This window comes from Athene cunicularia (assembly GCF_003259725.1).
Source record: "Athene cunicularia isolate RWA chromosome 2 unlocalized genomic scaffold, athCun1 chr2_part2, whole genome shotgun sequence".
Classification (NCBI taxonomy): Eukaryota; Metazoa; Chordata; class Aves; order Strigiformes; family Strigidae; genus Athene; species Athene cunicularia.
In genome coordinates this window covers 8,317,750-8,341,205 of record NW_020799096.1, presented here as the reverse complement: position 1 = coordinate 8,341,205, position 23,456 = coordinate 8,317,750, and the positions used below count along the sequence as shown (strand labels likewise).

Here is a 23,456-nt window from a genome sequence, read left to right as displayed (position 1 = left end):
TTGAAGTCACTTGACTACTGCTTGTTTGTAGTTGTGGTGAGTTGTCTCTCTAAATAGTGATATCTTTGTAATAATCTTGGTTGTGTTTTATTTTATTGAAACCTTCCTCAAGTTGCTGAGCTTTTAAAATTATTTGCATTATTCATTGTTATGCCTTCCCTGGGGGGTTTTATCTTTAGACCCTTTTATTCTGAGAACTGTGTGAAATGAAGCCAACAATTCCATCTCACATTTTATGTTAGTTACGAACATATACGAAACATTATTCCAAATACAGAATGTGAAAAAATATGGGTATTCTGTTTCCATCGAGTTACAATGATCAGGTAAACAGATGTTCCAAAAATCAAGATCACTCAAAATTAAAACTTCCTTTGACACTGCGGATCATTGAATTTTAATTTAATTTATTTTCAATTTTAGTTTTGGTCATTATAAAATGGCTCAGTTTGTCTCCAGTGTGTACTGCCTTTTATGGTCACTGGCATTACAGCAGGGATACAGTTCAACTGTTATATCAAATTGTCAAGGTAATAAGTCAGCATGGTATGTATATCCTCGCCATTGCTTTGCTTCTGTCTAGTGACTCAGGTCCGCTCCGCATTGCAAAAACACCGTCACCACCAGAGGAGGTCTCTCCCCTGCCCAGCCCTACTGCTAGTCCCAATCATATGCTGGCACCAGCATCTCCAGCACCAGCCCGACCTAAGTCACCGACACAGGTAGGTGGAAACCTGGCAGGGGAAACTGGCCTGTTGTGTGATAAAAGACAGCTGTGACAATGTATGTGGTAGATTTTTTTCATCTAGGCTGTGACTGAGAAATGTCAGGGAGGCCACTGGCTCTGTTGCACTCTGTTCCGTTCACTGGTTGTTTATCCCTGTGTCATGAGCATGGGTGGAAAGTGGCTTTTATATAAGTAAGGGGGGATAAAAAAATGTAATGTGCCTAGTGAACTGGAGGGACTTGTGGTGACAAAGCAAAACACTTCTGAAAATGTTGCAGTGTCTCTAAGTGCCCATATCCTGGCAGTGATAGTTTGAAAAACATATTTCTAAAACCTCCTTGTGAATTTCAGTACATTATATGTTTCTGCTCTTTGTTCATTCACAAATTTATGCTTACCCTGGAAAAAAACTGGCCAGTGAGTATCACTGGTCTGGTCAGCCTCTAAAACAGTAAATAATACAGTTAACTTAAATACTTCCGTGATAATTACTGATAACTGAAAGTTTATTGGTTGTTATTATCACTGGATTGAGAAGTTTGATGCTGTTGGAGTCACTGGAGTCATTTCTATTCTCACCAGTATTGGTGAAATAAGAATCAGTTTCATGCATCAGTTTTATCTGTAGCATAAGAGTTGTATGTGGTACTTCCTGAATATATCAGACTTGTGTTGATGTTGCTGATGTTTTCAGAATTGGGAATGCTGATTGCTGTTTCTATGGTGGGAGCACATCAGAAGAAATGTAATTTTGCATTTAGTTACATGTAAGCACATTTGTTTTCTCTGGTCTCCCACAGTGTGACACCTCACCGCCTGAACATTCATCTGCTAGGACTCAGTTTAGTCGTACTGGTGTCAACGGTGATATGTCACTATAGCACCTTAGGATTTTTCCTGGATTTTTTTTTTCTTGGTATTTTGACAGATTTTAAAGTTATCCAATAGTCCTTGGTATTATTCCAAGTAATTAGTTTGTCATAGTTATGTGAATCTCTGGAGAGCAGGGAGAATTAATAACCTAAGCACCTTCGAGGTGCGCTGGTTCCGAGAGATGATATGGTCTTAGCATTAAGTAGGCTTTAAAGGTAGTGGCAGGTGGGCAGGGACAAAATCCCAAAGCTAAACAAGAATTAACTTAAGAAGCCAAAAAGCTGCAGAGACCTGGTTCTGTGCAGTATTGCCCTTCCAACTATGGCCTGCGTAGGAGAGGAAGTGTCTTGTACTGTGTGCCTGTCACAGCAGAATAATATCAGCCAAGAAATGCTTTTGTATGAAATCTTAAACTTTGAGTCGGAATGAGTTTGAAACATGAAGTTGTTTTGCTTTTCCCACAATGTTTATTTCAAGGCATTTGGTGGCGAACAACCGAACAGTTCCTTTGAACCCATGGCTTATTCCCACATTTAAGGTGAAGCAGCAGAGATAAAAACCTAACACAAATTGTTTAGGCCTAGCTTAAAGCTGTTTCTTTTACCCCTGAACTAGTCTGTGACATTTTTGCTGTCTGTCTAGCTGAGGAAAGGTCCACCAGTCCCACCACTGCCTAAACTCACTCCCACCAAGGAGTTGCAGCAGGAGAACATCATTAACTTCTTTGATGACAACTTTGTCCCAGAAATCAATGTGACAACCCCATCACAGGTAAGCTTCAGAGGATGATGTATGGGTCCAACCTTGCAATAACCCTCAGTTCTCCAAGATAGTGGCCTTTGGGGCTGATCTCTATGGGGAGGGAGGAGGAGGGTGCAGGTAGAAGGCAGAGACACAATTACCATTTTATTTTCTCTTCAGAGGGTCACACATAGCATGTTTCATCTTTGAATAGGCCACACATAATCTCTCAAAAGGGCTAACATTGCTAACATATTGAAATACATTAGAGCTTTCCTGAGAGGCCCGACTAAAAATACTGTGAAGCAACCATGTTTCAGATTTAACTGCGTCCAGGTTGCATTACAAGCTGAGAGTTCATCTAAGATGCTTTTTCCTATTCCTAAGCATCTCAAGTGGCATTTTACAGTGATCCTTCATTATATCTGTCTCTTCAATCAAAATCATAAAAAGTATTCCTTTTTTCTTTTGAGTGATTTAAAAATAAAGGAACTTGGCTGTTCTAATCAACTTTGCAGGTATAAAAGACTGCTTCAGCTAGATTATTCATTTACTTGGTTTTGACTCATAGAAACAGTAGTTACACAGCAGAGGAGTGATCAAAATTACTTTTATCTCATTATTATGAAGTTATGAAATCTTTTAAAATTGCATAAACAGAAAAGCCAGAGCTGGGAAATAAGTCAGTATAATTTGTATTCAGTTATTCAGTTTTTATGCAGTTATGATAACTGCTGGTTGTTCAACAATGGACCATTTCTATTATGTTAATTACAACTCTGAGCCTGTGTCTGATAGACTGGGGAGAAACATGCAGATCTGAAGCTTATGCAGAATGTTTATGAGTTGTTGTTTTCATGTGAATTATTGTGTTTGTGCTAATTCATTTGACAACACAGGAGAATGTAGGCACAGCAGTGAAAAACAAAATTATTTTAGAGAATTTGAACATGTGATGTTTTGTTTTCCTGTGGAGGGGAGAAAAAGGCATTGCCATCCATAGGGATCTGTTTGGAAGAGAAAAGAGTTATTTATAGTTAAGTCCCCATGCAATTAATGAGAATTAATGGCAGCTCCCAGTATGCAGCCGCTGCTGGGCCCTCCTGCTGAAGGGAAATTGCAGGTCTGTTGCATCATTGTACCCTGACTTCATGGGAATTATCACTCTGGCAGTGTGAGCCTTGACATCAGTGGTAAGAGTCGGTGTAACCTGTGCTGGATATGGCCCCCTGTATCTACCAAACCTTCACATGTCAAGCCAGCCAGGGAAGCAGAAAAGGAACTGGTTTGCTTTTCCATTAAGAGCTGACACTGGAACAGGGCTTTAAATAAGTGTAAGTCACATTTCCAGAACCTTTACATCCTTTCTACGAGAGACTGGTATAAAAATTGAATGGTAAAATAAAGGTAGGGCATGCTTCTGAGATGTGAAATTTTTCCCTTGTCTCTCAAGAAAAAATTGATCTCCCTTCAGTGAGTGATTCATGTTGTTCCCTCCTCCACAGTCAATGACCTGGGAATGACCTAAGCAATTCCCTGGTCACCTTCTAATGATTGATCTGCCCTTCTCCCTCCACAAAACCCACCCCCATCCCTAAAGCATCCTTACTATATGTAAGATCTCCGAGTATGCACAGGCAAACCTGGATGGTGTGATGTACAGGTTTTATATCCTTCTGTAAGAGAACCAGTGATTGAAAATATTGCATGAAATTCTCAGGAAACATGGACATACTCTTCTTGGTGCTCATGGCATCTCCCATACTCCCAGAGTTGGGCAGTGTGGAGGGAGCTATTGAGCCTGCAGAGCCCGCTAATGGTGCAGGACTTCTCAAAAGACCACCGCTGGTGTCCCTGGTGTGCTCACGCAGAGGCACAAAACCAGCAGGCTGATGAATAGAGCTTTGCTGCTTTAATCCCATGTTTCAGAGAGGATTACGAACAGGCCAAACACTTTTCTCCTCTGGAACACAAATAGCCTGTAATTGTTGTTGTTCATCTTTCTTTACCAAGCAGTACTAATGCATTTGGCGTTGTGCAAGATGCTGGAAGGCAGTTCTGCTTGATGCTGTTGAATATTTTGGCCCTGATTCAACAAAGCAGCTCACACTTCCAGTTTATTCATTGCCAAGAATAGATTTAATTACTGGCAAGTAAAAGAAAGAGGTGAGAAGACGTGATATCTGGGTGACCAGATGAAAGGATCATTTAAAGATGAGTGCTCCTTGCCTTATTTCTTGTCTTCTTCACATCACATTGATCCCTAGTGTTGAGTTACTAGCTTGGACATTGTAGGCATTTACAATATGTCCACTCCAGGTACTTAACATGTCTGCGTGTGTCCAACAGCTCTGAAATGAGCAACTCATATCTGCTAGGGCTATTTTAAGGCTTGTACAGACTGTGTGCAGCGAGGGGTTGGCAGTTCTGGTGGTCCTTGCAGGTTTCTTGTGCTTCTCCATCCCTTGTGCATACATGTCCTCAGAGAGGTACAGCCTTGCTTCTGCCACACCAACCTCTTTCAAATGTGACATTTTTTTGTACTTAGTTGTCCTATGGTGGAATTAACATAGGATGATTGACAGGCCTTCCTGTCACAGCTTTGTCCCTTTTCAAGGGATGTCCTGAGGTTCCTGTTTCTCCTAAATCTCCATCTAGTGTGATATCTCAGTTACTCTATATGTTTATTCCTGTCTTTGCTGCTAAAGTTATGGCAAGTGTTCTCTTAACTTTGATCTGAGGGTAACAGGTAGCGGTAAATTTTGCATTCACTTTTCAGTACCCTGTCACTACAGAAACCTTAACTGTCATCACACATGGCCTAAGTGAGACTCCTATTCATTTGATTCAGTCCTCATAAATAACAACTTCATTCTGGAACCTCACTGAAAGATAATTAACTTTTCCATCTCCATCATTTTCTGATGATATGCTATGTTGTGCTGTTTCATCAAGCTGTATGACCATATGAGTACTAGGGACTCAGAGGCATATGTGATGAAATCTAAATACATCAGATAAAAGCTATGACAGAATTGATGTAATGCTGGTTAACTGGTGGGAAGGGATGTTTTGGTTTCTACTTTTTAAAGTGTGAAACCATAACAGTGGCTTCAGTGTGTCAGACCACGTATCTGTCATCACCAGTGGCCAAAAGCAGAGGCCAAGGGAAGAATATAAAACAAGGCAAGTAAAGTTGTACTCTGTATACCCACTTGTCCTATAGTTTCCCAGCCTCCAGCCATTTGGAGCTCAAGGACTTGTAAATTTTTCACATTCATACTGCCTGATGTCAAGGAGTCCCCAGCTGAACTCTGTACCACGTGGAACACCACCACCTTTTCTTTATTCCACGTCTGCCCCCATCAACTTCACTGCCACCTGCCCTCATGCTTTGTAGGAGTCATGGAGCAGCCAAACCCCTACGCCCCTCACACTGGTGTAGACCCTGCTCACATCACCCCTAGCATTCCTCTTCCAAACTGAAGAGTTCCAGGTGACTCTGTCATTCCTAGAATGAGAGCTGAGGAGCTATTTTGACCACATTTTCGGGTGACAGGGAGAGCTCAGATGTCTTGTGTCATATGGAAGCCATTAATTACCTATATTTGAACATGTTTACCAATAGTAACAGTAATTTGGAGAGTTTACACTCTTAAACTTTTTAATAATAGAAAAGCTTTGTTTGATTATTTTGGTATTGTTATTATCATCATTACTATTATCTTCTGGTTTTGCTGTTCTTGTGACTGCCCAGTTGTAGACTTCCCCTGGCATACACTTTGGTCACAGTCAGGAACAGGACAGGACTGTGTGGTCTGACCCAGTGTTACCATTCTTACATAAGATTACGTGCGAACGTATGTGTAAAAATAATTTCCCATGGTACCGTTTCTAATCTGAACACCTTGCAAAATACACCCTGATAAATACCTTCCTATCTACATATTCTGTACATCAAAAGACAAACTTCTCTCACTATTTAATAAACACTGAACAACTAGCAGTAGGCAGTACTAGCTTTGTTACCACAGCCAAGATGCTTGCTTAGAATATTTATCATTAGTGATAATTAAATCTCATCTACAGTTTCACACTAATTAAAATTTTATGTTGAAGCATGCTAATTATTTATTCTTGTTATTTTACAGTGGGAAAGACTTGTAGCCCATTGAACCAATATATATATATATCTATAGTAACCTCAGAGGCCTTGGCTAATTCATTAATTGCAAACAAAAAAAGGCTCTACCACATAACCTGGTTTTGTAAGAGCAGATCAACGTAGCAAGATTTAGTTAGTGTTAGGTAAGGTGTTTCTTGAAGTTTAGAGCTAAGGCTGCATTAAATGTGAATTTGTATTCATTTTCAGAACTGAAATTTAATTCAAATGCATTTGTGTCCTTCTATATTGGCTTTTTACTAATGATAGTGTTTGGGGAGAGATTCAGTTATTAGAATGTATGGACATTGGGTGCCATTTATGTAGCTTTTAATTTTGGTATCTGTCTCAAATCGCTTTAAAAGGGCCTTCACAGTCAAATGGTGAACACTCAGCACTTTTTCAAAAAGGCTGCGATTTGTTTAGCCTGAAAAGACAAAGCTGTACTGCAGAGAAAGGCATCATGAGAGTGAAGCCCATGAAAATAAAATTTAAAGTTATGCTAAAGCTCAGGAAGGTCTTCAGTGCTTCCTCCCCTCCTGGCTTGTACCATAGCTAGAAAGTCTGTGATTTTTTTTTTTTTATATTAATTTTTTTTTTTCCTTTGGCCTCTTAATATTTTGCTGCCCAGGGCAGATTTTGAAATATAAGTTTTTCAAGAGCTGTGTTTCTCTTCTAACAGAATGAAGTTCCTGAAGCTAAAAAAGAAGAATCTTTGCTAGATTTGGACTTCGACCCTTTCAAGCCAGAAGTTGTATCAACAGGAGTCACTCATTCACCCATGTCTCAGGTATCTCTTTGCCTTGAGGTCGGCGAAGCATATGAATGCAGTGTGCTGTATTTGGTAGCAACAATTTGCCTCATGTACTAATGAGCAGTGTATCTGTGGTGTCTGAAAAACTTGATCTTCCTGAGCAGCTCTAGTCAGCCATCTATCTTTCCCCTTCAGTAGCCCTGTACTTGATGATGTACTGGGAGGAAAGGAAGTTGTCAGGTGGTAAAATGAGATATCTGCCAGTGAGGATGGATGGAGGACCATGGCCATGACTTTGGCATGCAGTTATTTTCCATCTTTAGAATAACTCTTAGTGCCAACATTATAATTCTCCAGCACCTGTTTTTCTGACAATTTTTCTGACCTGGCTTTGACTCTTCATGTCTGGAAAGATGCCTCAGGTCCTAGGTCTTGTGGAGTCAGCATGCAATTGCTTTGCTGTGATGGAGTTTCTATACCAAGCAGTGGATATAATCTGAGTGGTTTTGCTTTTATAAATCTATTTTAGACCTAACCTCAAGGAAAATGAGAGGATGGAATAGTATGTTTCCTTGCAGGATGTTGTGTTAAAGAAATTCTGCATTCTGTGGTAATATTTGCCATGGAAGTTTCTTGCAGCAGTGTGGAAAAAAAAAGAAGAAAAATAAAAGAAGGGAAAAAAAAAAAAAGGCTGATATATCAAGTTGCTGATTTTCATTGGCTTACCCTAAGGGACCTGCTATTTTAAGTTCCAGAACTTGCTCTCAATACCCATAGGGCTGATACTACAGTGGGGAGGTTCTCCTGAACAGCGGAGCTGTAGCTAGGTGTTGTACACCGAGAAGGAAACAGTATTAAGACACTGTTCACAAAACCTGTTATCCCTGTGTCTGTCACTAACCTGGATTGTACTGTGAGCATGAGAGGACTAATCAGCTGTTCAGGAATGCAGCACTGGGAAAGGAGTGAGAAGATGAGAAGCGTTAAGACTGAAGTAGTCCTGGTTCTCTGCTGATCTCTTCCTCAATTAATTTCTTTTTTGGTGTGCAGTCCTAGTTATGTAATGAGATCTGTAGTGATCTCTGATGGGTTATGTACTGTCAGAAAGCCAGCGTATTGTCAGCACTCCAAACATTAGCTGGAATTTCTCATTGTGGTTTGCCAGGAGAAGTGTTTAATTACAGCAGAAGCTTTGGGCATTTTTCTTGTTATTTTTCTTGATCTCTCTAAACAGGGAAGAGGAAAGGGAAGGGGACTCTTTGGCATTCAGCAGTGACAGAAAACTCTAGCTGTGACTTTGCTAACTCTGCCTTTTCAGCTTGTCTTGTAATAATGTTTATCAGAGCAGTGAGATCATTAAACCAAAGCCGTTTAACATTTGTGATGGAGGACATTTGTCCCGACATCATATTGTACGGATTGTAGAAGAGTTTATTAGCTTAGTGAAAAAGAGTTATTTTAGATTCAACTGCACCATGAAATACAGAATAGAATTCCATGTAGAAAAGTACATTGTAAGTTTTCATCTAGGTGCATAGGAAGCATTCACTGAGCACCTTCAGTCTCTCCTCTCCTTTCACCTTTCTCCCAACATAGTATATGAGAAAGGATGGTCCACATTCACAAGAGCATGTGGGTGAGTCAGAGCACCACGTTTTTAGAAGAAGGGAAGACACCCCTGCAGTCTGGGTCTTGGTCTCACTGGATGTGGCAAGGTTATTGCTATGGCAGCATAGACAGAATGAAACTTGTAGTTGCAGTCTTTGGAGAGCCCAGTGCTACACTGCTGGGAGAATAAGAGAGCATTAAGTGATATTTCTATCTGTGTATAGTTTTTGCCTCAGTCACGGATATTTTCAGCTCAGCAAACTGCTGAAGTAGTGATGTGAAGACACAAGTAGTCATCTGTGCCATGATGCCTCAGGAGGCCTGGCATGACTTCCCTATTGATCATTTAATTAGTTACATTCCTCCACTGCTCTGCCAGCGAGATCAGACCACAGTAAGTGAGCCCCAGTCTTCCCTTTCTAACTTGATTTTCTGTTTCCATGGCTGCTTCAGAAGTGGCCTTTCTAAATGTGGCTGACCCTCACCTTTCTTTGCTAGCTGTGGTCTGTCTCACCTTTCCTTCAGTTTGTTCATTCCCCCTCATGCTCAAAGTCTCACGAGCAATGAAAGGAAAATGAAAAAATCGGAAAATGTGCAATCTCTCCTTCCATGAAAGTCAGTAGGCCGTCTAAGGTTTGTACCAGTTAGCACTATAAGAGCAGACCTACCATTTTTCCTTAAATCTTGAATGTTCAGTTAATAATGTTACGGTGGAGTAAGCAGGTGCACTTATAAATTGCATCCACAGAAGTAGCACGTACCTGGACTTAAACAAAATTAAACTGATTGAGAAATGTCTGTTGTTGCTAATTTGCTGTAAAGCTGTGAGTTACTACTGTGTCTCTTGTTCGTTGAAGCAGAAGTTGTTCAGAGAACCATTCTTACAAAATAAGAAGCAGGCAAGAAAAGAAATTAAATGCAGAAATCCTTTCTCTCAGGCAGATGTTAGATGTCACATTTAAGATTTGCAAATATTTCAGGAACAGTTTTACATTTTACTTTATAAACATCTTTATTTTTCGATTTTCGTGGACTCTAACCTAGGTGTGAATATAGTAGATACTTTTTGAAGCATCTCAGACAGCTTTTGGGACCAACCAGCAGAGTTCCTTCTGCTGTGGTGGGCTATTAATATTTGGCATGAAGACTGCTGCTTTTCTTTCATCTGTCTACTCAGCTCCTCTGCTGAGAGGTCACTAACTTTTATTACTTAACAGACTTGACAAAAAAGTGAAATCATTAGTCAACTTGCTTGTTTTCTTTCCCAGAAAGGATGCTGTTTTCCTTCCTGGTGTCAGAGGTATCAGAAAACCCACTTGTTCTTGGTTTTTAACTGGCTGAAAACCTGACCTATGCAAGCTCTTTAAAGCTTACCCTAGCAGAGACTCCTCTACCTGTTGAAAGCCATTCAGTCACCACCTCAGAACCCGACTGTTACTCAAGCACACGGCGGTGTGAGTGTGCTGGAAAGCAGCAGCTACTTTGAAGTGGGAAATATGACAATCCACCACATACTGCCCATCCTATTTAACCAAAAAGTGTCTTATGCAGACAGATACCCACACACACGTGCTAATATATAATATATATATACATATTATACATATAAATAAGTTAGCTCTTGTTAATGCACACAGGTATGTAGCATGTTGAACATACAGTATAAGAACAGTATTTTTCTAAGAGTCTCTTTTTTCCACTCCTTTTTTCAGACATTGCCATGGGATCTATGGACGGTAAGCCTGACATTTGTCATTGTGAATTGGGATATTTCTGTGCCTCTGATTTTGTAACACCCTAAACGCAGATTTACAGTGCTTTTACCAAAAGCCAATTTACAGACCATGACAAACACTTTCAAGTATATGAAGCCACTAGGGATCTTTTAAAGCCAACAACAACAAAAAATAATCTCTGTTGCTTGGCCTACAAAACCTAAATGATGTCAGAAATCTAGGCTAATAAGATTCACAATCATTAGAGCTAAATGTGTGTTGCTTTTACTCTCATGCCTGAATTACAGCTATTAGAGGGTAAAAATAGATGCTAGTCACCTGTTTTAATTATCTGAAGGTGTAGTTCCTTAGGACTTCAACACAGTGGACATACATTTTCTCGAAATTCAGGAGTGAAGAGAAAATTTAACTTGTCTTTGTGAGCATACAGTGAACTGGAGTTAATCGCAAAAGAAGCTGCTACTTTAGGAAACTGCATGATCATTCTTCCTCCTGGTGCCAAATCAGATACAATGATCTGCAGGAAGAAAACAACTCATTTTCGTGAGCTTTTCTTTGACTTTATGTCATGGAGACAGCTGGGTTGACTTGACGTGAAGCCTGTTATGCTCGTTTTTGACCTTTTGCAGCTTCAACCAGCACAGAAATCTGTGGATGCTTCTCATACATTTAGATTTGCAGCATTGTTATGGGAACACGTTGTTTGTGTGATGTATATTAAATGCTCATCTCTTTCTGTTGGAAAAGGTTAAATAAAGCCTGAAAAAAACAGTCACGTATGCTAGACTAGCCAAAATTTCAAGGCTGCCAATATCTAGACCAGGTAAAATAACCCAGAAATGTTTTGAATTTATTGCTTTAAACTTATATTAGATAGCTTTATCAATGTCTTCCTTTCACACAGTTTTCTTTATAGCTTGTTAATAATATATATGTATTCTGAATTATATTATTTTCCTCTTTGCTCAAGTTTAAAAAAAACAGAGTAGTGAGCTTCACAGCTAAATGTTTGAAATTAAGGATACTCAACATTTTACTGAGTTTCTCTTAATAAGTTGAGTGCAGACTGTTGTTCTTCCTTGCAGTATTTGTATCTGTTCAGAGTGGCAGTGTAGACAGCAGGCTTTGTGACCCTCGCTCTGTGTGGATGCAAATGCCTCTGTATGGCACAGGGTGATGGAGGATTGGAGCTGCAAGCTCAGGGCACTCTGCACAGCCCGGGTGATGCAGTGACGCCTTATTGTAAATAAATAAGCCCCAATGCCACCCAGAGCAGCCCCTCTTTTTAATCAAGATGTAATAAGGTTCCTATGATAAAATTATCAGTGGCTCATGGAGGAAAGTATGGTGTGATAAATATCCAACATACATGTAGAACTTATTTTATAATGTAATGCAGAGGCTGGAAATGTGGCTTAAACTCAGGGGTCGGGATTAGTCTTCTGCGAAGTGGCAAGAGAGAACCTGCTACTCCTTCCCCACACCAATTTGGTAACTGCTGCTGGTTAGAGAACTGTTAATTAACTAACTGCTGCTCTAACAGATGACCTCATGTCTTCTTTTCTGTGTTTCATATGTATGATTTTCTTCTATACAGACAAGCAGCGAATTGGTGCAGCCGGTAAGCAACCTCCCCACAAAATTGCAACCACTCTAGAGACATGCTTTAGTCAGTGTGATGTAATATATAGTTTTCTGGTGTTGTGTAGCATTGCTGCTCTTTTACATTGCAGTCTATTGCCTCCAAATGTTGCAAACCACATAGTTTTTCGTTAAATGGCTTATTTTAGTTACTTTCCTTCTTTAAATTAAAATTGCTCTAGTAAAATATAAGTTTTGTGTTTTCTCATCAAATCCTCCTTTATCTTTTTCATCTTGTGTTTTTTTTCTTTGCTTTTCTGTCTGCCTAAAGCCTGATTCTTCAAAAAGTCTTTCCCTGTGTAACCTGGTCATGGAGGAAACCCCAAACAGTGGGTCATCAGAAGATATTAACAGATCTCAAAGTGATCTAGGTTCACTCAACTGGGGCCTAGATGTTAGCACATCCAGTGTCAGCCAGGAAATTACTGCAGGCGGTTCTTTGCTTTTACCTGGGGCAGAGCAAACCTCAAGCGAATCCACGGGTGCTCTGCCTGCTAGTGTTTGGCCTGCTGTAGGAGAGCAGGAGGATGCTGCACCAGGGTCAGCTTCTGTAAGTGAAAACCAGAGGACTTCACTGGAGGACCAGTTGGATGCCAAAACTGTCCCACGGGAAGATGTGGTGACCAATCAGCCTTTAGAGAACGTAACCAGTTTTGAGACACCCATCCTGGGGACTGATAGCTTGTTGGATGAAACCCACCCATGTGATGTGCAAAAGGCAGAGGAAGAGCGGGAGGAAGACGAGTGGGCAGGTGTCGAGCCAAGTGAAAAGGTAGAGACTCAAGCTATTCACTACAAGGAGGTAGAAGGTACAGAGGAACTGGAAGAGCGAGATTGTGAAACCAAAGGAAACAGTGAGGCAGAGCTTCATAAGAGTTTAGCAAAATCAGATCTTGACATTTTAGCCAGCACAGAGGTAGAAGATTTGCAAGAGTTGGAAGAGAATGATGGGGATGCTGGGAGAGCTAGAGGTGCTAACCTAGAAAGCCCTAGGGAAGAAGTCAAATGGGTCAATGTCATTGAGGAGACAGTTGGAGAAATACCATTGTTGAGCACAGGGCTGGAAGGTGGGGACACAATAGTAGAGAGCAACTGTAAAACTACAGAAAGCACTGACACTGAACCTGAGAAAGTCTTTGGTATCTGGGATCAGGACCATGAAAGGACATTTGGGGATGGCTTAGACCAAACTGACAGTGGTGCTGGAGAGAGTACATCCATGGAGTGTACAAACATGACAGAATGTGTTGACCTAGAGGTAACTGACCACACAGAAAAGGATCCTACAGATACTGGAAATGTTCTGTGTGATGCTGAATTACTCAGTGCAGAAGAGTCTGGTAAAGGAAACGAAGACAATAGCATCAGCCTGCTCCCAAATGGTAGTGCTGTGGCTGAAAGTAAAGCTACTGCTGAAGAAGCATGGGCATTGCTGCCCGAGACAGCTGACGCTGCTAGCACAAGCTGTGGTAATCCTTGCCTAGGTAATGCAGAAGACCAAGTGACAGGTAGGGCATCAGCAGCAGTCACTGAAGAGCATTCTAGTAGCAGTGGTGTTCCTGAAGCCTTGGAAACAGACCCCTGGCTGGCAAACTGGGATCCAACAGTTACTAATGATTCCTGGGGGTTTTCTAATGTGTCAGATGGCCAAGCCAATGGACTGGATAATTGGCCCTTTTTCCCCAAGCAGCAAGACTCAGAGGAAGGTAACCTGGAAAAGGGTTGGTTAGGAATTAGTGATAGATGGTCTACACAAGACCTAGAAGGGACTGATAACAGCTGGGGAGAAGTAGGTGTGAGCATAAGCAACAGAAGTCAGGAGGCACCAGTGAAACAAGGCTTTCCTGGGGAGCAGGCAGGCATTAACAATCCTGGACCAAGCAAGGAGATAGCTAGACCCTTGGCTCTGTTTCAAATGGGAAATTCCAGAAATGCTAGCACCGAGAGTTCAACTAGTCCTAAAGACAATGAGACCAACAACTCAGATTTATCTGAAGATGAAATTGCTAACCGGAGATATGGATTGTTGTACCAGGAAATTGAGGCTGATAAAGAAGAGGTACCTACCCCAGTGTGTAGCCTAGTCTAGACAAAGAGTTCCTTAGGCATAACCTTGTCGTTTAAAACAATCCATTTGTGTGTTTCCCACCGCCCTTCCTAAGTCCGTGCTATTCTTTTTTTGAAAAATTGCCATGCAGCTGTTCATAGTGTGGTGCCCTTCAGCCATGTAATGAAGCAGGCTGACAAAAACATGCTTCAAAACGGTGACTGAAACTTTGAACTGTGAAGGCACATAGTGTCTCTCAGGTTTTGTGTTCCATATGTATAACTGTAAATGCTTTTTGTATTATTTTTTAAAAATACATGTTACTCTGCTTTTTGTTTTTATTGTTTTCTTTAAGCCTGTGACACCTGTTATCAAATAGCACTGTCATCAAATTTCTTGCTGCCTTACCCTTCATTTTATTATTTTTTCTTCTTTTTTTTTTAAATGTCTGGCCTACATTTTTATTTGCAAAATAAAAATGTTTTGACTCATCTTCTGGTTTAGTAAACAAATGATAATTTGTTCTGATTTTCACTTCTACTTAGGCATCCAGCACGGCATTTAATGGATTTGCACAGGTAAGAAATAAACATGTTTTCAGATTTATTTTTTTTTCCTGTGCTGTTAGGAAGGGATTAGGACCGGTATACAATTTCAGGAAATCTGTTCTACAGATGAGCTGAATTGACTCAAATCTAAACCTTTTCTATTCTCAGATATTATTCCTAGAATTTACTGCAATGATGCTAATACTCTTCGTAATCTTGGCCTGACTGAATTTAATAGGAAAAGTCTGACTACCTTCGTGGGACTGATTTTTTTTTTTCCTACTAAAAGGACTGGTTTAGCTTTTTCATTCTGCTCTTTTGTGGATTTTTCTCACAGTTTCAAAATCCTGTAAAGCGTGGTTTCATCAGTTTCAAACACTTTCTGTGACTCTGTGTCATATAAAATGAGTTCTGTTTGTTTCTGAATTTATATTTTCACTTAAGATATGTTTTAATCTGAAAGCTAAACCTGTATTATTGTTTGCTGTTGTGTTGATGGTGAGACTCTGTGTTAGGCATTGCAGAGGCACACTGCATGAAGATGCCATATGCTTTCAAACTCCAGGGCTGTGCCAACATCCCAGATTTCAGGTGAATAACCTGGAGCTTCATTGATTTCCAGCATCCTTTTAGAGACTGGCTCATCCACACCACACACTGTACACCATTTTTTAAAGCAACCAGAAAGGCTTAGCTAATACAAGGGTGGAAATGAGTCTTCCAGTGATTAACCATTCTGCTCCAGGTTGTTTAAATTAGTAAAGAATCTGTAAGGAAGAAGCAAAGCACAAGACTACCACCTCTAATAATTAAGGAAAAATGTTTGTCCCGAGGAAATCTAAATTTGATGCCCCCACTGCAGTAGCAAAAGAATTTGGCCCGTCAATATCTTTTAAATTAATTATTTCTGAATAAGATGTTGGAAAACATCTCCATTTCTGTACCTTCTTAATTCAGGTAAAATTTTGTATCTGTAATTACTATAGTTACTATTCAAATAAAAGCCCAGAATCAAGAGGATGAGAAGGTAGCTTAGAGCTAGTGTACTCCCCAGACACAGGCACACATAGTCTGCAAAAAAGGTTCTGAGTTTCACAATTTAGAAGTGCATTGTTCCTGAAACAAAGTTCTTGCAACTAGTATGTATTTAATGAAGGGGTTTTCACTGCCTTTAATGACATTGCATGATTTAGAAGCATAGAATGTATAGTTGAAAAAGGCATGTCTTTAATAGTGCTTATCTAATAATTATTATTAATACCTATTTAGATTATCTATTTGTCATCTTATTCTATGTGAGTTTACTTATGTCTCTACCTGAATAAATCTTGAAAAAAATCGGGTCTTTGACAGACACCTGCAAACATCCTATCTCAAATATTTTTGCATCATTGTCTTTCCTTTCTATATCTAGGATACCTCTGCATTCACAGTGCAATCAAATGAGAATGTGACAGAGCCTTTGGTAAGTGGTGGCTTTTGCTTCCTTTTTAAATACCTTATAAAAAATGGCACCATTTTTCCTTTGTGCAAAGATATGTTCTCCTTCTTTGTGTTTTCTATCCTCAAAATCACAAAACCTTAACCTGGAAGAGTTGATGGGTGATATCATTGTGGTAGTAAATCTTTACTCCCTGAAACAGTCTTCCATAAGGATAGTACAGAGAAAAAGAAAAGAAAACCAGGATATTCTAGGATATGTTTACTTTTCAAAGGTGTAGTCAAACAATTTGTTCATGTGTTGCATTTAAGAAATGACAAGAGTACTATGGGCCAGTGTACAGCAAGCAGGTGATGGTACATGATGGCTGTTTAAATGTCTCCAGTATTGCTGTAGTGTTATCCACTCTCCACATACTAATAGTAGGCACAGTCTACTTCTAAGGAGTGGAGAACCTTTCTGGAAGTGGTTATACTTGGTCAGTTTCTTAGTTTCTCTTACAGTCTTGGTTAGCCTGGAGTAAGAATGTGGAATTAGCAGCATTGGTGGGTGAGTGTTATAGCTACTTAATAGCAGCAGAATGATAGTATTATTTAATGTGGCTTTTGTATAATCTCTGGTGCTTGTGTTCATAATGGTTATCGAATATGGTGAGAGTATTTTTACTTGTAGCTGAAATGTGATAACTAGTCTGAAGACTGCCTGTCAACAAGTGACATGAAGCACATCAATGCACTCTGCATTATAACATATTACCTGTGATTTTTAAGTCTGAAAGTTTCTTCCAGTGTTAAACCTCAGGAAACTCATTAGTCATCATACCTGGGATAAATCTACTTTGTGTTTTTCATTTCAGTCCTATTTATTCTTTGTGAAATTCCCTAGAGCTGGCGTTAATACACTACACAGAGATTTCTGCACAACATGATATGATATGATATGATATGATATAATGGATGTTTCGTTTTGCAATGACAAATCCTGGAGGTCTTGCTTGGGCAGACTTCTCTATACCTCATTACAAATCAGTCTGCTTAAGGAATATGAGAAAATAAATGAGAGGCTATGGGGTTGGTTTTGGGTTTTTTTTTTGAAAAGTATGAGGGAGGAGAAGATTTCTGTATCTTCAAGAGTTTCATGGAAGTGGTTTCTTCATCAGAGGAGACCTAGCCAGCTGTCTGTTATCAACTGCAAAACAGATGAATAGGTTTTGAGCTTCATATTATGCTGAGCAATTTGTTCATGGCAAATTAATCTACTGGGGTTATTTTATCTGGATGAGTCAGCCATCTTATAAATGGAATATGCTGAGCACAGCTTGCAGCTCTCCCCTTGTATGCACATGTATTTGCAAAGTGATGTCTCCATTGGAGATCACACTTTTGCTGTGAGCTGTTTTGCCACAGGACTGAATGTGTCGCAGGACTGGTGATATTTACTAGATCCTCTTGCTAAAAAACAAGTTTAGATCAGAATTTAAAAGGGTGGAAATCCCAGTAGTGGGTTGATAAATGCCTCGTAGGTGATTGAGAGCTCACGAGGTAATGCATTTTAATAAGAAACCAGGGCTGATTTTCACACTGCCAGAATTCAACCAGTCAGTGGTTGCCATTGTGCATATAAAAATTGTTTGAGTCTCTGCTAATTGCTTCTTACCTTCACTGGAGAAGGGACTATATTGTCTTAAGAAGAGACAAAACTAGGGAAGAGGGGATAATCTTAAAAACTCATATTTGAAGCCTAGGATTGGTACATGAGTGCCAGTTTCAAGTCCTGGCCTTGCCATCAATTTCGAGAGCATTTCTGAGCAAACTGAGTGCCTTCCTCCACATCATTTGCCCCTTTCTGTAACTCAGGAAGCTCATACTTTCATTCTCTGTGAGGGAGGGATGTAGGACTGAATCAGTTTGCTTATAGAACCTTGAGGATGAAAATGCCCTTTAGATGCTATAAAGGCAAGCACTGCTGTCCTCTCTCTCCCTGGCAAAGCTCGGCAGTATTGAGCGTGAAGCAGCACTGTGCCAGGCACAGTTCCCATTCCCCTCCTCCCTCCCCACTATCATGTGCTCCTCAACAATTTTTCCGCTCTCTACTTAAAAATCAATAAAACAAAAGACCGAGGCTGAAGAAGCTCCACCTGGGGAACCCAAGGTCGAGGAAACCCCTGCTGCTGCTGTTGCAGAAAAGGAGGCCGTCCCTGCTGAGCCTGCCGAGCCAGCAGAGCAGGCTGCGGTGAGTGACCTGTCCCCCATGCCACCTCCTGGGCCTCATCCCAGCCACCTTTTGTCATGGTGAACGTGTCTGCTGCATTTCAGCCATCCTTTCCATCATCACCACCCTCCATAGCTGGTTTCCCCAGCGCCCAGCTGTGTCAACAGCATGCCTCTCCAGCACGTGTCCTCCTTTCAACCCTAAAATGTCATTCCTCTTATGTTTGGCATTTTAGACTGAAGTTCAGCTGAGTGATTGTGGTTTTGCAGATTGTTTGATTCCAGATGAACTTCAGAAGGAGAAAGAATTGATGCCATTTTTAAGTGACCTTATTAGCAGTTTTTTCATTTCATTTCAAGCTGAGCTGTAAACACTAAGCCAATGTACCTCTTGTACGGTCCTTGCTAAAACGTGAAAATACTAGAAAAATGTGATTGTAATATATATGTCTACAAGGCTCATGGTTTTAGAAGCCATCCATGAGCTGAAGGGGGAACTCCAAGCACCAGTTTGGAGATTTTTACATGTCAACATTCAGGAAACAGTGGGAGCTTTGCAAGAAGAACAAAGCAGGGCATCCAATATCACTATGAGTTAAGAGGTGGTCTGAGATGGTGTTTTCCTGCTGATTAGCATCCCTTTTTATAACAGGTATCTCACTGTATATCCTTTTTATCTAACTTTTATCCTCTTCTACATACTACTGTCAGAAGGTCTTGGTGGTGAGTGATACACACAGGCTAGGAAACACGGGAAGAAAAATGCATCTGTGTTTGTAGGCTGACAGTTTTCATGCTTTCCTCGAGACAATAACATGTTCAAAGTCTCTAATGAATGTTTGTCACTGTTAAAATGTGCAGATTACTACTAAAAAAATGGACAAAAAAAAGGGATATTGTTTTGTGGGTCGGTTCCTCTGCCAGAGAGCCAGTGGAAGCTGTGCTTTTTGACCATCAAGCACCGTTTGGTGCCCTAAGTGTTCCAAGAAAAACAGGGTTCAGCTTGCTGAACTGCTCTTGGCCTTGGGCGAGTCCCTGTGTGTCTTCGTCTGCTAAATAGGGATGATCATACCAAATTCATCATAAAATCAGGTGGTTTTCAGTAAGCATTTGATACAGTGCCACATACTGGTATTGCCAGGAAGCAATATTAAGCTGATGTAGATGTGAAGTAGCTGGCACCTGTAGATGTGACAGTGCAGAGCATGGACAGAAGACGGTACTAGATATGCAGCTACTGTAGCTCCTCATGGATCTGTCTCTGGAACTGATTTTGTTTAACATTCTTATTAATGTCAATGGTTCAGACACCACAAACCTAATGGTGATATTTATCGATGATTCCCGGTTGGGTAGTGTCATTAACTTAGGGGGGATAGCGTTAGGACCAGTAGCTCTACCTGTCAAGTACAGGCTGGTTATCTGCTAGCAGTGTTAAACCTGTGCAAAAGCCACAGGTGATACTAAGCAAAGTGTCTTCAGCAGAAGGAAGGAAGTACTAATGTTGGTGTGCAAGGCTCTGGAATACAAATGTAGTTTATTAAAGACCTTCTTAAAAATTAATTGATGAGCTTGCTTGTGTGGTTCCAGCTGTCTGTACCGTGGGATTAAAAAGTGGTCTCCAACACGATAGAAAGAGGCAGGCTGAATTTTAACTGTAACACCTGCCTAATTCATTCTTCCCTTGCTCCCATCTTCCTAAGAGAGGAAAAGTAGTTTATTGTAGAAGGAAAGGGGGCAGTACTGGATGGGCTGTTCAGAAAGACTTTGGGGGAGAAGGAAGATAATGCCCGTCTCTGTCCAACCCTTCCCGTTCTCTGTGGACTCCTAGCAGCATTGCAGCTATGGAGGGGAAGCAGTCCCAGCGTGTTCCCCAGACTATGTTTAGGGTTTAATTCTGATTACACTTGCAGGAATTTTGAGTTGGTTTTGTTTGGTTTTTTTAAATTCACTTTTGTTCAAATCCGTGGTACACACTGGAGCAAGCAACTTCAGGATCATCCCCTTCCAATAACGTAACCAAATGAAGAAAGCCATGGTCTGTGGTGACCAGGCTCTCCCCTTCCTGTGTGTTCTCTTTTCAGTTGATATAAATCACGGTAATAACTTGTCAACTCTATAGTAAAAACAAAGAATGAAATTGCCTGTCTGAGGCACATTGTTTTGTCAAACTCTTGACCAGAACGCCTCACGCCTAGTCAGGGTAAATTTGATAGTTCTGAATAAAGAAAGGAGGGAGGGAAGGTAGAGAAAGGAAGGATGGGCAATCAGTCATTAATCTGGAGCTCTCCTCTTTGTGTGAGTGAATGGCAGGGAATAATGTGGGAGAACAGATATTAATGAAATCTAAAGGGCTGTTTCTAGATGGCTTTATTTTGACTATCTGTAAGGATTTAATGAAGAAAAAAACTGTAAAAGAAGTTCACCATTTTTCTAAAAGGAAGCCGGATCCTTTTGATCTCGCACTAAGACAAAGCAATGCTCTGAAGCCTCTTGCACGTCTTAAGTGTTGAATGACATAGCTGACAACCTTTTCAGAGGATCTGTTTTGCTGCCTGACTCTCCATGAGGAGTTCTGGGTCCATGGTCTGTGGGCAGCTGCTGTAGCCAAGGCACAGGACTGCAGAGCTGTTGAGGGGCAGAGAGAAACGCAGGGCAAGAGCCAGGCAATTTAAGAGCAATCTGGGAGGAAGACATAGGCATTAAATAAAAGTTAAACAGTTTAGATTAGCTTTATGCTTGGTTTTTAGTTGCTTTTTGAATATGAAGTTGTCTTTGCTAATTTGGGAAAATAAGCTAGAAGTGTTAATTTTAAAATGTCTGAATTGGAGTCATTCTGCATTTGGCTCTGAGGGGTTGTTATTTCAGGAAGGGCTTTCCAGGACGGGCAAGAAAGAGTTTTGAAGATTAGGATTAATGACAAATATGATCAAAGCTAAGGAAAAGTACACTAAATTGCAAAAGATGAAAACATGTCATTTCTCAACAGCAGTTCTGCATTCATTTGCTTTATGAGTGACAGTTTTCTTTAGAAGTGGAGTTGTAAAATATCGATAGATACTTTCTTATGGGAATCTTTTATCAAGTTTAGTAACTTCCAGTTTGGAGTGACAGCCACTAATCAGTTTAATTTTTTCTGTGGCAGGTTTCCTGACACATCCCATTAACCCAGAAAATTTATGGCATGCATTCTTCAATGTAGGAGCTCCAAAGTGTATTTTCTGGTGGGATTTTCATTTAACTTAGGGAGAGGATGGTCCAGAGGATAGGGTGCCACTTGCCTCTCAGGGAGTTTTGGATTCAGGTCCTTGCTGTTTCATCATCTGCCTGAACAAGATTGCCAAGACATTATTACAAGACCTCGTCAGAATTGCTCCCTGGGATCTCATTACGTATTTTTGTCTTGGTCCTTCAGGTCCTAAATACCGTAGAACAAATAAAGTTTTTATTACTAGCTGTCAACAGTTGATCCTTTCTGGGGAGGGGATAAAATGTTTGATAATTAAAGGGATGGAATGACCATATGCACCAACAGAAGCAAAGTTAACCATGGTGATAAGTCCTTGCATGGACTTCTGCACACTGAAACAGTTTTCTCCCTGTTTCCATAGCATCCCCAAAGGCCCCTGTAAAATCCAAAGGATACAGTCTAAAGGATATAATGCCTTAACCATTGATTCATTCCTTTTTCAAATAATACTGCCCCTCTCACCACATCAATTTTTCACCTTCAAACAAAGATGACATGAGGACATTATAATAAAGTGAAAGCTTATGAAATCTTGTTATTTCCCCTTCTTCTCCTCCATGTGAGACATAGTGCTTGGGGTTGAGAGCACTGCTCAGAGATGAGCTTTTCGATTTGTTCTGTTATGCTCATTAATTTGGAAAGAGCCTTTCAGTGCTTTGGGACTGATGCCTGCCTGTTTCCCCATTAAAGCAGTCAGACACTCAGCTAAATACTGTGGGTTTCAAAAGTGTGTATAAGCATATATGAAACTACCTCCTGGTAAGGTCTTTGCAGACACTGAGCAAGTACAACAGAGGCCAGGAAAGAGCCTGCAGCTTTGAGGGTATCTTATGGTTGAATCCCACTGTAGGTACAATTCACAATGCTCAAATGACAGAGCACATCATTTGGGAGAGCAATGCAATGGTTATAAATGCAGAAGAGTGGTCAAGTGTGTCCAAACTCAGGGCATGCAACTAAATGCAGATGCAAAGTTGGAGCATGAGGCTATTAAAAATACATGGCTCTCATATATGGGAGAGAACTGTTGTAGAATACTGTCATTCTGTTGAAGTCTGCAGAAGCAGATTTTTCTCTGTTTATGGAACCAGGGTGTTACCTTACTCAGATGTTATTTCAGTCATCCTTTTTACTAGACTTTCATGCCCTAAAAATGGTACAGTTCACGCTACCGTGCCTCTCTTCTCAAACACCACCATCCACAAAATCCCAACTTCCAGCTAATCAAAAAATCAAAAGCAAAATGCTACTAATTTGACTAGTGCACGATAGTCAAATTAGCTTTGGGAAGTCCCAAGCTTTGGAAACCAAGGGGAGTTCTCCTTAATTTTCCCTTTCCCACCAGAACTGTGCATTCAGTTAGCCTGGAAGACTCCTCATTTAAAACTATGTATCTGTATATATTAGATTCTTCTGCAAAGAGGCCCGAAGCTGGACTGGTGGGATTCTTATCAGAGAATATTGCCAGGGTATTATTAAGAGAAGGGCAGAGGCTGGCATGTTCCTAACTACAAAGCTGAGGACGATGCTCATTTCTGAAAGCAAATTGACTTACAAAGACAGCTGATGGCAGAAATTCAGCACTTTTTGATAGTAGAAGTAGGGAAAGCGTCTATCTACCGACTTGCAGTTGTACATCAAGCTTTTATGGGCAATAGAAACATTTGTGTACATCTCTTCTGTAAAAAAAAAAAAAAAAAAAAAGACAGAAAAAACGC

At 40.4% G+C, this 23,456-nt stretch overlaps 1 protein-coding gene across 10 annotated transcripts in view; it reads left to right on the top strand.

The window, feature by feature from the left end:
* AMPH (amphiphysin) overlaps nucleotides 1-23,456 on the top strand; it is a 65,638-nt gene that overhangs the window by 28,236 nt on the left and 13,946 nt on the right. For 2 of the 10 annotated variants that reach the window (XM_026843801.1, XM_026843797.1), the window contains 8 exons: nucleotides 584-722; nucleotides 2,243-2,371; nucleotides 7,186-7,293; nucleotides 10,578-10,601; nucleotides 12,199-12,222; nucleotides 14,835-14,867; nucleotides 16,252-16,302; nucleotides 18,394-18,510. In XM_026843801.1, the coding sequence (XP_026699602.1) occupies nucleotides 584-722; nucleotides 2,243-2,371; nucleotides 7,186-7,293; nucleotides 10,578-10,601; nucleotides 12,199-12,222; nucleotides 14,835-14,867; nucleotides 16,252-16,302; nucleotides 18,394-18,510 (625 nt within the window). Of the gene's footprint in view, nucleotides 1-583; nucleotides 723-2,242; nucleotides 2,372-7,185; nucleotides 7,294-10,577; nucleotides 10,602-12,198; nucleotides 12,223-12,513; nucleotides 14,302-14,834; nucleotides 14,868-16,251; nucleotides 16,303-18,393; nucleotides 18,511-23,456 lie in introns of all 10 variants that reach the window. The other 8 variants (XM_026843796.1, XM_026843795.1, XM_026843793.1 and 5 more) reach the window with 5 other exon arrangements.